The following is an 18,731-nucleotide window of genomic DNA, read 5'->3' on the forward strand; positions in this document are numbered from 1 at the left end:
GGAGTGGAGAAAAGGTGGGAGGAAGGGGCAAAGGGAAGGTAGGAGGGGGGGAAAAAGAGCGAGATGAATGTACACAAGGAGTTAGGTTGAAGGAATGAAGAGCTGGCAGAAAGTGTGCATGTAAAAGTGGAATTGATACACATGGAGAGAAGGGAATAGATATTGGCAGAGGGGAAGATGAGGGTGAGAGGGGCTTTACAGCAGATGGAAGCAAGAGAGAGAGAAGGCAGATATTGATGCACTGTAGACTCCAACCATACAGATAAAGTCCAGCTGGCCTTGGCCTGGCCTGGCCAGTCAGTCGGCTATACTGAGCTGAGGTGGACCAGACCAGGGTCAGACATGCTAGTGTGGCATGCAGCACAGAACAATTCTACAATTGCTACACCACATGGACTGTGGAGGAAAACAATATTATAAATATATTCCAGTGGCTACCATTAAGCCTGAATGCTACTATTAAGTTATCAGTTACCCCCACCCCCACCCAAACATTTAGTGTAGTACATGTTTTCCTTCTTCTGGTGTGAAGCTACAACATGTGTAAATTGAGTATTGGCTGTACTGTAGGAACAAACAGGGTTCATTCTGTCAATTCAAATCAGTCAAAAGTGGCCAGTGTTTTATTTTTCACTTGCCTAAAAAAACAAAAAAACAAACCTAAGCACAACCTCACAAGAATGTTTTAAGAACAACACAAAGTGAGATTTTTTTCTTGAGACTTTTTCACTATTGGTATTGTTTGTAGAAAATGCTAAGTGAGAAATATTTAATGTGGTAAGATTAATTCTGCCAGTGAATGGGGACTGAAATTCCATCATATTTGCATTGTTTTTAATATTACTTTTAAAAAATCCATGCCGTACCTCAATAAGCATGAGAAGACACACGTCTTAACAAGAAACTCACACAGCTGTTTGATTAGACCTCTGCTCTGATTTAAGTTAGGCGTGGCTATGCTGTGAATTATGGGGATAATTATCAGATTTCCAAACTCAAGAATGATAAAGATAAATAAGGCCCAACACCCTCTAATCAGACAAAAGTGAAAACGCCTGTGAGAGTACACTGTGGATGAGTAGGGCCTTTAACCCAAATGATCCAAAACACCGGTGGAACTGATGACATTAATGCCGTCTGTATTCGAGTCACCTGTGCCAGGATCCTGATATTGCACATGCACATTCTCTGGGCACATAAACAGAAAATAGCTATTGCTAATGTTATTACCATTATTGCCAAAATATCCACCATAAGGCGACCCTTTTCTAACATTTGGATCTCTACCTCTCAGCATTCAGCCATGGTGGCTGCCATTTAGTAGCTGAGTAGCTACATGAAGACCTTGGAGACAAACTTAATCGTTAGATTTTGCTTGAATATATTTTATTGAGTTTTTCTTCTCTTGTATTTATATTTTATGAATCTTCAAATGCAAAGCTATCATTAATTTTTTTCTCTTTTGCTGTCTCAGTGTACAGAGTAGTCAGCACCTCGTTTTACAGGTATTAAAATGTAGGAGCAAAGAAAAGGCCCACCAGCTATAATATTATACTAAATCTGTGTGTTCTGTCTGGTATTCAAAGAGGGTGAAAAAATATTCTGTCTTAGGCGCTGCTATTTTATCACTGAAAATGAAATTGCACTGTAAATGCGGCCTTCTTGATGTTGAGTACTGTGGCTAACATTTTATGAATTTTCAAAGCACATGACTTTTGAGGGATTTGCAAGTTCTTAAATTTATTTTTTATATCACTCTACTCGTAACTGACAAAATGCGTGACGCTCTTAAAGTTATCTGATATAAGGAATACAGTTCTTTGCTTCAAAGGAATGAAATAAAATTAGTAAGCTAACGAACAGACAAAAGATGAATTGTAAATTGCTCCTGTGACTTGCAGGGAAATCCATACTCTTGTGCTCTTTATAGATACCTGGTCCAGGGGAACCCTCTGCTGATTCTCACTACCTTCACATGTTCATTATAGCTGTGTTTCCCAAGAAATGCAGCCCTTGTTTTCTAAGGCAATACTCCACACTGTCCCCGCCAATGACAGCCAGGACTGGAGGTCAACTCTTGAGTTGCCACAGCCTCATTTTTGACCCCAGGGCCTGCCATTCCCCAATATCCCCTTCCACTTTTGCAGGGCTGACAGAAACAACATCAGCCTTATATTTCAGTAACACACAGGCCAAATGATAAACATGTAAACGGGAGAGAAAAGGGGGAAGGCCAAAAGAGAGAGGCTATTGTTTCAGTGGAACTGTGTTTATGTGTGCGTGGCCTCACAATGAAGGTGGCATGTTCCATTACCCGACCATGATTTAGCTCACTCTCAGGTAATAGTCAGCCCTGGTGAGGTCAGCAGAGGGGCAGGAGGAGAGAGGGGGAGAGAAAAAAAGAATGACAAATAACAGAATAAGAGCAGAATTTAAAAAACTGAGGAGAGCCTCAAAACTGAATGAAAAGAGCAAGACAGAAAGATAGAGACAAAACAGATAGAACTGGGCAGGTGTGACAAAGTGCCAGCGTTGATGGACATGTTGGCAGGAGTGGTGCAGTTTTGGGCGGATGCCTGCGTGTTTTGAGACAACGAGATACCTCTAAAGAGTCCAGTCTAGACCTGCTCTAAATGAAAAGTGCCCTGAGATAACTTCTGTTATGATTTGGCGCTATAAAAAATAAAATTGACTTGACTTGACTTGACTCAGCCATCACTCCAGAACCCTCAGCAGTACATAGCCACCTGTCCACTCCTATCAACGCTGCCTGTGTCCCTCTGTCTGGCCTCTGCAAGCAGGAGGGAGTGTGACAAGAGGATGACAAAAACAAAAGAGAGAAATGCACGGGAGGAGCGATGGAGTGGGTGGGGGACAGCAAGACTGCGATGGGATGGAATAGAAAATAGCAAGAGCAAAGAGCTTTCCTGTGTGATTGCAGAGTGAACAGAGCCACGTGTGAATTTGCAGTGACAGGTCTGCCTTTCCTCACCAATGCGTGGGATGACGGCCCATTAATGTCCTTCATTGTCCTCTGACTTTTGAAATGTGATTGGTTAGTCACAGCCTTGTCACTCAGTGTTTTCATCATTTCAACCATTTGGGTGTGTTAGAAAGCCAATCCTGGACTGGACATCCAATCACATTCCTCTTACTCTCCTGTTCACTTTAAACTGAGCTGAATCACTCCTGTTGTATGATTCATATGTGGACAGCAGCAGCATATAAATATACAATAAATATATTCTAATAACCAAATGTACCAATGTAATTCATGCAAGCCAAAATTTATACTGTGATATTTGCATAAGTGCCTAACAGTCTCACTGTATTTGAATTATTCAACATTGTCTTTTAGCTATACCTTTTACTTAGGATGTTCATGGTATGGTTTCTGATGACATTCATCATTGTACAGCTTCTTAAAATTCCCTTGATGCCTCCTTTCTGCCAGCATGGGAGAATAAAACAAAACTGACTGCAATCTTCGCCTTCTTTTTTCACAAGGTTAATGTACAGGTACAGAAACCATTTGTTTTCAACATTTGACTCCTCCCATTTGAGTGTTTTAAGCCTTACTATAAGCCATAGCCTAGTTTCTATTAAAGAGTGCCATGCAGCCGCACAGTACACACACTATACTCACACATTCACCCTCATTCACAAGACTGCAGCTGAACAAAAGATTTTCACAGTTAAACTTACAATTCATATCAGATGACCTTCGGGAAATGTTATATACACATGCGATAAATCTAATTTTGTGTATCTGTGTCTTCATGTCTTTTACACCCAATAAATACACACATGTTGTCTCAGTACGTACAGTCTGGTAACATAAAAGCCACACTCACGCGCGTTTAGGATGTGTGGTTTCGAAGGTGTTCATGTCTCTCAGGAATGGCTAACGGAAAGGCAGAGGGTATTCTCCTCTCATCCGTGACAGATTTAGTCATAAATCTGTTGGATTAATACACCACCTCCCAAGGACTCTCGTGGTGTGTGTTGTTGAAACACAGGAGTCACTTAAAGCCAGACTCTAGGCACTATTTGTCTTCGGCTCTGTTCCCCATCACGGTTATTGATGTCACAAACACACTCATGCCCATGCACATGTGCGCACACACACAGACACATACACACATAGAAAAAGGAAAGTGAGGAATAGAGAAAGGGTAAATGAGAGGAAAATGAGTTAGAATATGGTAAATGTCTTGTTTCAAAGCAGCTATTAAAATGTAAGAATATCTGCATGATAAATTAGCTTTTTCTAGCAGACAAATATAAATTCCTTTGAAAAACTCCAGTTATAATTTGTACCCATTATTTAATAAGCAAATTGTACTCATCTTGCAGCCCTTTTGTTGCTTTGAGAATGTTTTTTTTCATGGCACAAAGACTTGCAAACACAATCAGTCTGCGTTTTTCTTTCTTTCCATCTTTTTTTATTGCAAGCTGTCTAATTGACCCCCCTGGGGAAAAGCCTTTACTGTCACTCTCTATGCCTGACTTCATCCTACAGGGAAATAAACTATCTGCATGCATCCTCTTCTCTCCTATTAAAGATGCCCCCTGAACACGTACACCTCTCTTTGTATGGAAATGGAGGCCCGAGCATCATTTCTGGCCATCACACTTTTGTCATTCCAGGTAGATCTGCTTGGTTCATTTCCAAGTCGTGCCGGCTTCCCAGAAGGAACCTGGATCTCCACACATTAACGCAGCACAAGGCAATGATGGCAAAGAAAGCGACGATTACTTGATTTCAATTCATTCCCATTATATTTCCAATGAAAGAAAAAAGAAAGTTTAATTTATTGTGCGTTTGACTGGAGGGGAGGTTGCTAGTTAATGCAGATGCCCCCCAAGAGATCTCTTAAAAGGATGAGTCTGAAATGGTGATTTAAATCCCTCGATGGAATCTGACTCGTAAATTACCCTCAAAGTGCTTAATATGAGCCAGATTGACTGAAACAGCTGAGGTCTTACACTGGAATAAGTACAGTGCTTCAGTGTACTTCTATTGTTTTATGTATGAGTTAAAGTTTACACCCACTTATCAGTTAAGGTTGAATACAGTGCTCCTATATTTGCATTTGTGCTGAAGTTAACGAAAACGCTACTTTTCTTTTTCTCATTTTAACACAGGTATAATGTTATTTCTGCATATGTGTCCCATGTTCTCCCCTAGTTTATCCGTGACAGATTTAGTGATTAAAAGACTATAGGTCTTTCAGTGTGGCGATTCGAACATATGCACACATACAGACTTGATGTGCAAGAAGCAGACCTATTTTTTTTATAATGGCACACAGTCACTTAGCAGGAAGTTGTTTTGCGTGTTTCCTCTTTTGTTCTCTGCCTGCATTTCCAGGCCTGATGGATCAGATGGTGAAAAGTATACAGCGTTATATCTTAGAGTCACAATCTCATAATCACAACTCATCTATGTGACAGATAAGTAAGTCTTTCTATTACTGCTTCTCTCCACAGAGTACTCTGTTCAATTTCTCTTCACATGGTAATCCATAAAGTGACAAATGCTGCACTAAAGAGCCGGGAACAAAATACAGACACTGCTCTGAATGAGCTCATGCTGCCAGTTAGTCGAAGACAGCATTTGCCTGCGTGAATTTGTGATGGGAGTGATTGATGTGAGGCAGCGTGGCTTCAACTCAACGTTGCTGATGTGTTTGAAGGCTCTCTTTGTCAGTGGATAGACAGTGTGGTAACATGAGTGGCATCTCACTGACTCATCAGCCTACTGATTGCATGACTTCAACCCTGAGGTTCACTGGCCCTGCCTCAAGACAATCCATCAAGTATTTATAAGAAGCAGGTAAAGATCAAAATTCCCTCTGTTGTGTCCTCCAGTCAGTCATCTCTCCGCTTTGCCTTGAGGTGGCTTCTTTTCTTTTCTGGCCACTGCTTTGGCTCTCGACATATTGAACATTGCCCATATACCCATTAAGCTTCTGTGCACCATAAAATTCAAAGCCATAATTCTCAACCTGCCTGAAATTGCAGTCCTGACATTGCCTGTCCCACTGAATCAGTGCTCAGATGACCGAGAGGTCTAGAGATGTCACAGACATAATAAACAGGGCTTTGGCCTATAGCCCCTTCTCTTTTTCAAACCTAAGGCCCCAGGCCAGGCCCCGGCCGAATCCCCCTCTAACTCGCCAGACTCCTATTGATCCAGCAGGGATTGATGTCCTCCAGCTGCTGATTTAGCGCCCCCACTGGCCCCCTTTGCCTTTCCTCAAAGACTGGGCTGAGTAAAACATGAGGGTGCAGCTGTGTAGCAAGTCCTCTTACTTTCATCACCTCCTCCTCATCACTTATAGTCTTCTGCCTCTCCAGGCTTTGTCATTTTGTGTGTTTTATGGCTGTACGTTTTTCAGCCCTGTCACAGTAAAGCAACGACGCTTTGTCTTAATGCAGAAGTCCTACTCTAACTTTGGGAGAAGTGCTTATGGTAATGGAGCGCATTTGTTACTTTCTTCAACAACCTCGTGCGTTTTTCACTTTCCTTGTTTTTTAAATGTATTTTCCATCTGTTATGCCTTTTTTTCATTGCGCGTATGTTTCACTCTTCTGACTCCCCCGTTCCCCTCTCTCCAACACTTTAACACCTAAATGCTTCCAATATTTCTTTCAGATACACTGTTAATTGTTAAAGTTAAACCATGTTGACAAATCCACATGCAATATGTACCGAAGCATCTGTAGTATCAAACTGCATGTTTTCCAGTGTCCCATTCACACTATAGGCTTTGTAATAACCCAGAGGAGGGACCACGTACCTCCAAATCTACCAGGTCAGATGAAGTACTGTAAGCAAGCGGTGTGGTTTGGTCCCTGAAATCTTCATGCACTTACATTGGTTTGTTGCTATTTACTCTGCTTCGTTCTGGTTTAACCTTACTGTCTGAACACAGAAACATAAGTGGAGACTCAATATTTGAGTTTTACAGAGAGAAAAAGAGGTTCAGGGGACAATAGGAGAGAGAAAGGTGAGCTAGAGAGATGGTTCTTCCAGCCCATCGCTCTTGTCGTGGGAGCAGTGTTGCGGAGTGGAGGAGAAGGGGAGGGGCACTGTTAATGTGCACTGTATCATTCATAACAGTAATACTGGCATCACTTGCTGCTAAATAGCATCATTTGTCAGGGGAAAGGGCTCGGTGCCACCGTGTTACAGATAAGCACGAGAAGGATACTCTAAACACACACACACAATGCCTTACTATACTTGTGAGGAAGGTTTGTGCACAGTACTGTTTGTTACAGTTGTCCTATCCCAAACCTTAACCCTTATACCGCTCTGTGCCCACATCTTACTTCTAATACTAAATCTTTTAGTGTCAAACTCTGCACATACATCATTGTACACAGTGACAGTCAAGCATCTAAATATAAGTTACAAATAACCAAAAGGTGAGGACTGTAACCAAACTTAATCCTAATTTCATTGTAAATTTAAACTAAATCCTAACTAATTTAATCCAGAAACAGCCTGTATAAGTAGCAATAAAATGTTTGCAATGGTTCGTGCATTTTCAAAATAAAGAATTGATTAATTGATAAAAATAAAAGTGAGATTAATTGATAATAAAAATAATTGTTACTTTCAGCCCTAATATTTTCCCTGATTTGACACACCTCATCAAATTGTTTGCACTGTGTCATTAAAATAAACACAGAGCTTTATTAAATAAAGCTTTATAAATTGTTCCATTATTCAGACACTTCCATCTTTGAGGACAAAGTATATCCTCCAGATCTAACTTTCTTCTTTGCTCAACAACATTCATTTTTCCTTTTAACCCACCTATGAAAAACAGCATAATCAGATCTGAGAAAATTAAGAGGAATTCCAGTAAATCCATACAAGATGTGCAGTACCAAATCTCTATCAGATAGTGTACTGCTGTACTCTGCTCCAGCAGACATGGACAGATTCGAGCAGTCTAGCACATGTGAGCACCCCTCACTGTGTACTTACTCTTAATCTGAGCAGAGAATCCAACCAGTATAGTTAATGGGTCGCTCCCGGTTCACATCTCTGTTTTCAGAGTAGGAGTTAATCTTCCATAAGACAGTGGCTTCCATACATAGTCTTAGTCTCAAATGACCATTTGTTATTCTTCATTCGAGTGTATGTCTGCCCACATGGTGCAGACGATTCCTCCTCAGTTGAGAGGGCCGGAAGGAGAAGGAGAAAAAAAAATCTGTTATTATTGATGACTATGAGGTAAAATGCTTAATTTGCACCGTCTTCGACCAAATTATAACTCATATTGAAAGCCACTGAATTTGCATAAATCTCATTAGACGCAATGAGAGGGGTTCATAAATCGTTATATTAATTAGTCATTTTTGCCACCCTTTCATAGGAAAATGGGGTGTATTAATAAAACGAGAGGGGTGTGTGATTGTGAAGCCTAATTGGTCGTTGTGTTAAGCAGTTTTGGTGTGCAAGTGACAGGCTTGATTTAGTTTGGCTTCACCTTTATTGTCTGACCGAGTACCTGCAGGGAGGGAGGGAGGGAGGGAGGATGTGTGTGTGTGTGTGTGTGTGTGTGTGTGTGTGTGTGTGTGTGTGTGTGTGTGTGTGTGTGTGTTCATTGCCTGTGTATATACTCAGCCATCCTTTTTTCTTCTCTTGAATACTTGAACTATGCTTCCAACAAGTATTGCATAGGGTCAGCATTACAGAGATACGAACAAACAGCGTGTGTGTGTGTGTGTGTGTGTGTGTGTGTGTGTGTGTGTGTGTGTGTGTGTGTGTGTGTGTGTGTGTGTGTGTGTGTGTGTGTGTGTCATTTTCACCCATGAACTCTAGACTTTCCATGTTCTCTGACCTTTTGATAATGGGAGGAAAGTGCAGCAGCTTGAGTAAACCCACAAAAAAATGGAGAGAACACACAGACATTGCACACAAGAGAGACCTGAGCTGAGATTTAAACCCAGAACCTTTTTGATGTGAGGTGAGATATATTATCACACTGTATTAAGTTTTGTTAAGTACAATTTTGGACTTCTGTAGGGAAAGGCTTGTTACTGAGATTAGGGTTTATAGTGAAAATCAATTGGACAAGAGAGAAAGATGATGAACAGGATTGTGTTGGTGATGGGGAAAGTGAAGGTACTTAACGGTAAGCTACTATAACTTTTTGAGCTCACCTCTACAGGAGAGTTCAGCACCATGGACAGCGCCTAATCTTTCATCATTGTTTCTTTCTTTATGGAAATACTTAAAAAGATGTAAAAGTAGCTACAAGAATGTCTGACCCATTTTGACTCTGTGTCCGAGGGTCAGGGTTTGGAGACAAATGCAGGTCAATGGAATGACCTCAAACATGCATCTATGCTTGAGCCACGTGTATGCGGTGTATGAATATGACTGGAAAGAGAAAGTAATGCATGTTTCCTATCAAACACTGTGTGTTACTTATGACAGCATACCCTCCCCTTCAGCCCATTATGATGTCCTGCCCAGATAGTTTTACCCTGGCTAGTAATGAGCCTTGTCCCTCTGGGTCACAGGGTCTTGATGTTGTCCTCTATGCCCCTACTAACCTCAGCCTTGCCCCCCTTGACACATCTGTCCAACATGGTGGATTAGTCTCAGCTGATGGATCTCCACCTCTGGGTTTGATTAGCCAGCCTGTCTGAACCCTGGTGTCTGTAATGAATGAGGCCTGTGAGCCACTACAGCTCCAATTAAAACCCTTTACTCCTCTACCCCCTTACACTTGCTAGTGTGTGTGTGTGTGTGTGTGTGTGTGTGCATGCGTGTGCGTGTGCCATCTTTATCCTTAACATGAAAATGCAGCTTTGTGTTTGCATATCACTTTAATTCTTTTCACTGGAACAGTTCAGCCTTTATGTTTAGCTATGATGTATCTATCTTTTAGTTGGCTGATTTGCATTATTTGCATTTAATACTACAGATAACATTAATGAAAAGTACCTCACAAGGAAAAAATATGCAAATGAACTGTGCATTTTAAATTAGCCTTCAAATGGTTCAAAAGTAAGGCTTAAATGTCAATATCAATATGCTCTGCGAAAAAAATGTCTTTACTTAGAGTCAAGCTGTTCCTTATTTGTGAGTATTTAGTGGGTAATTCCAAGTCTATTCTGAGAAGCTAAATTAAAGTAACTCCAGTATCAACTATTGCCAAAAACAGTAATATTCAGACATCATAACAATGCTGTTTTAGCCTGTATAAATGCTTCGTGGTGCAAATGCAATGAAATGCTCTTCATATGGGTGTCATATCCTTTTATGTGTGTTGCTGTTTATATGACCCATTAAAAGGTCACTTAACCAATAAAAAAAAAACTGGTTAGATGCGCTGACCTTTGACTCTGTCTGGCAGGTTCATCAGTGGCCCAGCTGAAGGCGATTGATCCTGAGGGGGAACCCCTCATATATGGCGTTTCAGGAGAGGAGGCAATGAAGTATTTTTCAGTGAATAAAGACACTGGCGTGGTCTGGCTTCGACAACAGCTCGACCGTGAGGTAATATCAACAAACACACATACCAACAACTGTGCACACACTTGCACATTACCAAAGTAAATGCACTATATATAAGAAAAGACACTCAGGACAATTTTGAAAATAGGAGATGGAATGTAAATTAGGGAATGATGAAAGTATATTGAAAAGTACAATACCTGTCAGCGGGGAGGGATGAAGAAGAAAGGGTTTCGAGTTCAGAGCAGCATTTCTATGTCTTGTTATGCCTTTCTGCAAAGCTCTTTTGCACTACACATCAATGCAAAGTATGTGCTGACGTGCGTCTCTGTCTTTACCAGGCCAAGTCAGAGATGCAGGTCGAATTCTACGTGAGTGACATTCAAGAGGTAAGAGCGCTGTGATCATGGTTATGACACTTCCTGTCACATGCTGACACCTGGATATATAGTCTGACCACATGTCTCTCAAGCCATCTCTCTTTCAGTCTCACGCTTTCATTCTCACCCATATCTCTCTCTGTTTTCTTACATGAAATCATTCTGACACCTGTCTCACTTAAACTCAGTTTAGTTACTGAAACATACCTGCTTTTCCCCCATGGGTAATCTATCACACATTTTTCCTGTTTTCCTTCACTCTGAATCTTTGCTCTGCTAGTGCTAATACACATTTTCAGTAACCACAATCCTCTGTCGAGTAAGTGTGCAGGTGTGTGGAGGTGGCTTTGGAACAGATTAACCAAGGTGTTTCCTCCCTCAGGTGGTCAAAGACACAGTAAACATCCAGATTGGAGACGTGAACGATAATGCACCAATCTTCCACGGGCAGCCTTACACCGTCCACATCCCAGAGGTAAGACTGAGTATAACTTGAGTATAACTTTCAGCTTCAAAGGCAGCAGTAAAATAACCAATGTAGAAATCACAGGTTGTGATGTAAACAGGCTCAAAATAGATTATTTAAATTAAATAGCATGTCTTAATATGTAAAAGAATTGCAATATAATTTCTTATATGAAATTCACAAATAAGCATTTTCCTCACATGAATGTTTTGGAGAACAAAGGTTGGCTACTGGGATTTAAGACATGATACTATAAGAAGATGTGTATGAAATTCAGCTGATTGGTATGACAGTTTTAACGGGAGTAACTGCATGGTGGCTAGATCCAATTTATTGTGTTCATTGACTATTCAAAGAGCTTTTCTGTTTCTGCTGTCCTGGAAATGGCTGTGTTTTTCTTCACCTGTGATCTAGCAACGATTTTAGGAGTTCTCTTCTAGCTCATGTTTAGAGAGTGTGCACAGCATCCGTCATATGGGGAAGAAAAACACTCACTGCAGTGGAGACCTCAATCTCTTTTCTCCTCTCAGTTTCTCTAGCTTCTGTGTCCTCTCTCTGAATCTGCTACTTCCCTTCTCAGCTCTCACTTCTCCCCATCTTTCTCTCTCCTCTTTGCCCTCTCCCTCATCTAATCCTTGATATGAAGTAATTGCCAGAGTGGAGTGGAGGACTTCAAACAGGGGCTGAAATCCACACAGAACACACAAGCACGCACACGCACATTCACATTTCTTATTGTGTTTATATTGAGCACATACCCCTTTTCTGAGTCTTCACCAAATCTTCAAAGCCACTGGCTTTTTCTCTCTCCAATCCATAAAGTCAGGCAAATAAATGTGAGAAAGGAGGACTGTTTAGACGAGGCTGTTTAGACCACCCACCAGGGAAGGTTCTCTCAGGCCAATGTAGCCACTGCTCAGTTGTGTGGGACTCACTTATAGTCCACATACAGACTTTCCAAGCTCTGCAAACAATAGGCTTCAGTTTAGCCTCTGAAAAGCTATTAAACAGAGCTGTATTTGACCCTCATTCGCTCACATAGTGTTAGTTCTCTTGCATCACTCAGTGAATTGGTGCTTATGTCAGTCCTGCCCTCCTAGTGCTTACAGATTTTAAGCATTTTTATTTAAAGCAATGCCATGTGGTAAAAGATCAGCTTGCTTTAAAACACCAGAGCAACAGTGGCTCTTATTCACCAGCATTTCTTTACATTGGAGATCTGAGAAAATGAGACATAACAGTAGAAAATAAAATATGCAAAACGTGTGAATGTGAGCACAGTGTGAGGCTGATGCAGGTGTAATGTGTTGGAGTGATCACAAATCACAAGTGAATTTATTTGTTAATGTCCCTTGCTTGATAAATTAGACACAGTATATTTTCATGACTGTGTGTTGGCATAACAATGCAGCACATAATCCAGTCTGTACAAAGAGATTTCTAAGACTCTCACCTCTTCCACTTAAAGCCTTTGGGAGTTTTTGGAGCTGTGTTCAGTTTTTTTTCATTATCTCCCACTTCCCCTACCTCTATCCTTTTTCTCCCCCTTATCTTGTTTCCCCACAACTTTCGTTCCCTGCATTTTTATGGCCTCATTACCTCCGTGACCCCAACTGACCTCTGGCGGGCGAAGCAAACACACTGCGACATCACTCCATCATGCTGTCACTCACTGGACATGCCACAGTAACTGAGGGTGAGAGTGCCAGCACTACAAGACAGTCCTGCTGAACTTTTAGTACACAGAGAAAGATCTGGAAGGGTGATAGATGAATGACAGAGTAGTAAAAGGGAAAGAGTAGTAATGACAGAAAGTCAAAGCACTCAAATGATGAGATTAAACTCTAGCAAAGTGTGACAGGGCACAAAACAGATTGACAGAAGCCAGAAGAAAACATGACAAAGTGCTCAAGGGCTGTTGAAACAGAAGAATAGTTAGAGGAGGAAGTATGTTGAGGCTGGCCTGACGCAGCTCAGCAGCGAGCAGATGAAGCAATGTGAGTGGCAAGGTGAGCAGTGCAGCGGGGAGAGCGGGGGAGAGAGTGTGTAAATGTCGTTTTAATTTGTAGAGCCATAAAGAGGGTGAAGGGGAGCAGGTGGGCAGCTAGCATTCCCTCTGTCAGTGCTAATGAGCTGGCCAGATTTACAGCACCAACACACACACACACCCAGGCAGCCAGCAGCAGCGGAGACTGGATACAAAGAGCGACGACTATCACCAGAAATAATGTTTTGATAGAACAGCAGATGGGCCACAACCCAAATCCATTATTGGTAGAGATGATGGAGTGAGACTACAACATACTGAAAAGTGTTTTTCACATTCCCGAAGCGCGACAGGTAGCCCACGAGACAGCAAGCCCTCTGTTGACAAACTCAAAATGTTTTGCTAAGTGTGTAGGCTGTAATCTAAAACGTTACCTCTGCATCTGTGGTGTACAGCACTTCCGTCTGAACAACTCTTGGACCATCACTGGCTTTAAGAACAACTACCCCTCCCAAAAAAAAAAAAACTCACACACCACTCCCAAGCTGCCTGACCCTCGCACTCCCCCACTGGGAGTCGGTCTCTCAGTGCTCTGATATCAAATGCCAACACTAACAACTTGTCTAACTGTGCCAAGTGTGTGATTGATGCGCTGCCCCCCGAACCACACAACACAGTGTTCTCTTGTCTTCTGCTTCTCTTTCTCTGCAGAATTTTCTACACCAGCTGCCTCTTTCTCACGCTCTCTGCTTTCTCACTCTAACAAACATGTACAAGAAAGATTTTTAATGCCATCATTGGAGCCTACAGTACATATTCACCTTACATTCATTTATTGATGATGTTTAGATATGATCCATAATTTTCCATGACCTTAGCAAGGTGTAAGTTTGTAAGAGTTTGTGTTATTTCAGTTGAGCCACTCCACTCGTAGTAAGAAATTACATTTCATCTCTCTTTGGTCCTCTTGCCAATACTCACATTCATCCCTACCTAGATACGCAGTGCAGTGGAATCCTGCTTTCGATAACGCAGTAATGATGCACAGAAGATTGCATAGCCGACTACAGGCTGATGCTGTAATGCGGCACATAGATGGATTAAATGTATTGGCAAACTTTATCTCTTTACTGTCTCTCAGGTATGTCAGGCAGGTGAGCAAATCCCCCCTCAGCCTCTATTTTCTATCAGCCATATCTCAATGTCCCCCTCTAACCTACAGTAAGCTCTGATGAACTACGGCTGATCTTATAGAGCAGGGCTGCCCAAGGTGGAACCCCCTTAGGTGGAAGTCAGACATCTAAACATTCAGTCTGAACTCATACATAAACATTTCTGTGTTTGTTTTTTATAAGGGAAGGTAATGCTCAACAGTAACATAATAACAGGAATTTCTATCAGAATGGGGTTTTTTTGTTCCTAAAACAATGGTAATTAACTTTTGTTTAATTAAATGACTGTTCACCATATTAAAATTTGGCTCTCAGCCCCTGTTTTATTATATTTTGTGAATGGTCGATTGGACAGCTGCATTTGGGAAACATGTCTACTGGAGCACCTCAGATGCTCAAAGGCACTGTGGTGGTAGTTTTGTAGAAGGGAGGAATACATACCAACATTGTTTCATCCCCAAACTTTTGGCTACAACTGCCTCCAAACAATTTTGAGTTAAACAGCATAACAGAATTTCACGCACTAAACACACAAACACACACACACGCACACACACAAACGCACTCATATTTTAGATTATGTTGGCAGAGGGTGTTTGAGAGCTCCTATTATGCCTGTGAATGGGTTGTTTAGCGTTGATGTGGGCTCTGGCAGCAAAACAGAGGCACCTGCTATTTGATGTGCCCTCTGTCGCTGTCAGGTAGAACATAGATGAATCTGTTATATTCCTTTCTTCTTTGCCTTTTTTGGCCTCTGAAACCTGAAAATCCGATCTTTGATTTTCTTGTTCCCTGAGTCTTAGCAGGTAACAGCATCCAAAAGTCATTTGTTTGCCAGGTTACAGACACATTTTTCACATCTAAAAGCAGCACTTACTCAGTAATATATGGATGACTAATATCTGCAGCTGCAACGTTCTCTGGGAACCTAAAACACACAACTTATTTGTAGCGGAATACATATATTTTGAAATAACTGTCATAAGATATTTGCGATTTGACTTTAGCACCCCACATTCAAATATAATACACACAAACCAACAAACACACAGCTTCTTTATGAAACGACACACACCCACACACACACACACATCTACAGCCTCCTAGAAGTTGGATTTAGCCCATAATGATTTCAGTATCATCTCTCCTGGTCTCTCCTGTAGTGTAATTGAATCTAGTGGTTACTGAGCCGAGTGGTGGCTGGTTGACAGGCGCAGGTCTCAAAGAGAATTCTGCCTGACACTAAGACCCTGAGCCCCATAGGGAGGGATGGAGGGATTTAAGGAGAAAGAGAGAGAAAAAATGGATAAAGTGGGAAGGTTAAATGGGAAGCAGTCAATATTTTACTCGCCTCAGGCTCTATTTTTAACTTTCTCCTTCACATATTTGGTGCTTTGGGCCAAAGTTTTTTTGGTTTCTCAAGAAAAAAAAAAAAAAAAACTATTCTTATTGGAAAAGTAACCACAGACATTTTCTCCAGTTTCTCCAATACATTTACACCTTTTTTTTTTTTTTTAAGTATATTTTTTGGGCTTTTTGCCTTTAATGGACAGGTTAGTAGAGATAGACAGGAAACAGGAGGCAGAGAGGGGGGCAATGACACGCAGGATAGGACCACTCGGTGTGGGATTCGAACCGGGGTCACCTGCAGCGAGGACGACATCCTCAACACGTGTGGCGGGCGCTCTTCCCACTGAGCTAAACTCCCCCACTATACATTTACACCTTTAAACATTAAATTGTTGGTAGTTGAGTTGAATATTCCTGTTCATTTTTATTTTTGCTACATCATTCTCCATCTGCCTGTTTGATTATGTCTGACAGCACTGATTAAAACATAGCACATGATCATCCTCTCTCCCAACTAATCTAACTTCTACACTAGCTCCTACTTTTTTTTAACCCAATGCAGATACAGTACATATGGTCCGTTTACATATAGGCTCAGGATGCTTGCAAGTTTCAAGTAGAAATAGCTCCTTAATTTCTGTTTTCAATGGGTTTTTTGTGTTATCTACAGATGTTTATTGCACAAGCCTGTATTTATGTGTAGAAAGCACATTCTTTAAAGAGTGACTGCAGTCATTCACGTCCATGAATGATGACTTGTAGACTTCAGTGAGCCTTTCAGGGCAAATAGCGGCTTAAGTGAGTTGTCAGAGAGGATGTCGGCTCGTAGAACAATTTTTCCCCACATCCTTTCCAGTTCAGAGGTTGATGCAACAAATGCTGCCTGGGCATCACGTGTGCTGCCACTTGTGAAGGTAAATCACCTCCTCTTCCTCTCTTTATCTTTCTGTCATTTACTTTATCCCGCTGAGCATGAAGAGCACCTTGATTTGCGTGCCACGCAGGGATGGGCGCATATTTGTCTGTCAAAAAAAGGGCTGGCTTGCGTGTTTGTGAGTGACCATCAAAAAGTGCAAAGACATAGAGAGAGGAGGGGGAGGGGGTAGGAGAGAGAGATGAAGGAAGCAAGGTGGGAGCAGACAAGGAAAGACTTAGAGAGAAGGGGCAAGATTGAAGGGGGGGTGAGATGGGAAGCGGGGCGGCGGGGAGGGGGGGGGGCAGCTTGCACTCCCAAAAGCCATTAAAGTTTGATTCACCCACTCCTCACTCTTTGAATAAATCAACCTGTCATTCCCTCTCTCCCTTTCTTTCAAGTGTGAGGGTCCCACCCCTCCATCCCCACCCCCACCCTGCCTTTGGCACTCTCCCTCTCTCTAACACTCACTTGGCAGAATTGTGAATTCTGACAAGATTTTGCTAACACGCAAGACAGTTATGCATCTTGTCAGTTCTTCCATATTTTGCAGCTGCTTGTGTGTTTATGTTTATGTGTAGGTGTGTTTGAGAGAGAGAAACAGTGCTAACTCTAGTGTCTTTTTTTAACAATGTTTATGATGCATTATGGGAACAATACTCCACTGAAAGATGGAAGAAATTAAATGTGTGGGGGAAAAAAACTGTTGAGCCGCAAGTCATGCTGTTAACCTCACTGGGGTTCCATTTGGCATTATGCAAATTCCTTGATGATTCTTTCCCTCTGTTTTCTTCTGTGTCCCTATATGCACCACTCTCCCCGTTGGCCTGTTTTCCCCCTCACTATTCCACTGACCGTGCCTAGATTTTACTTAATAGAGCTTTATAGCCTTTCCGATTTGCTCAAATCTGTTTTTGCTGTCACTTGTAAAATTGAGATGGTAGGGAGAGAGGCGTGAAGGGAAAGTGATGCTTTATAGTATGGGAAAAAAGGATTAACTCTTTCACGTTGGAATTGTTCTATGTTCAGTCCAGTATAATAATAGTAACACAATTAACATTAGGGCTCACAGTGGTACCAAAAGCCCCCCCCCCCCCCCCCCCCCCCCCCCCGCTTAACACCTCAGATAACAGGTTTTTCTGAGCTATGTTACAGCAGGCACACACAACAACAACAATATACAACTCTGGAACTAATTAAAGTGACAAACAGATGTTTAAGCGCAATCTTCCAGCCTATCTCTGTCAAATCTCTGCTTTCAGGTTGTCATTCTCGTCAGTCTCATATCGTCTAGAAATGTCTTGTTTGGCACCTCTTATAGAACAAAGTAGGGTTCCTGCTCCATTAGCAAAGATAGCTGTAGATGGGGATATTGGTCGGTAGTCTAACACGACTACAGGCTAGATTTATATACACTTTGGTCCATAGAGGATTCTGATTCTCTTTAACTTTCCTCTACTTCCACCTCAGGCCCAAATATGTACATACACAAGCAGAAACAAATAAGCAGAGCACATTCATTATATTTTGGAAATCTTATGGACTTTTACTCTAGAGGAGGCTTTGCACAGGATTTCATGGTCTAACCAGCTGACTGCAACCATCTCCATGTTTGCTCCTTAAAAGATAAACCAGTCTGATTTTAATACTAACGTTATAATCATCACATTTTACATTTTTATCCACAAACAGTATGACATACAGAGGTGATGTCTGTACACCCAGACAATTGTGCACAAGATATCATGTCTGGATATTTCCTTATTTCTAACAGCTGACATTCATTCAGTGATTGTTGTATTTATTAGTTCTAAATCCCACCGTAATGTAATGTATTTTATGTTCTTTTTTGGCATGTTTTCAAGATAGATAGATCAGGTGGATATTGCTACAGTAGTAAGGTAATAAATGCACAGCTTTTATTTAATTTATTTTCAATTAATATGTTTAATCTTTATCTTTCTTTTGTTTTGT

At 41.4% G+C, this 18,731-nt stretch overlaps 1 protein-coding gene across 2 annotated transcripts in view; it reads left to right on the plus strand.

Moving 5' to 3' along the window:
- The window catches only part of cdh23 (cadherin-related 23), a 158,219-nt gene that overhangs the window by 21,024 nt on the left and 118,464 nt on the right, over positions 1-18,731 (plus strand). For both annotated transcript variants that reach the window (XM_053333442.1, XM_053333440.1), the window contains 3 exons: positions 10,389-10,531; positions 10,831-10,878; positions 11,252-11,344. In XM_053333442.1, coding sequence (XP_053189417.1) covers positions 10,389-10,531; positions 10,831-10,878; positions 11,252-11,344 — 284 coding nt within the window. The remainder of the gene's footprint in view (positions 1-10,388; positions 10,532-10,830; positions 10,879-11,251; positions 11,345-18,731) is intronic.

This window comes from Scomber japonicus, chromosome 14 (assembly GCF_027409825.1).
Source record: "Scomber japonicus isolate fScoJap1 chromosome 14, fScoJap1.pri, whole genome shotgun sequence".
Classification (NCBI taxonomy): Eukaryota; Metazoa; Chordata; class Actinopteri; order Scombriformes; family Scombridae; genus Scomber; species Scomber japonicus.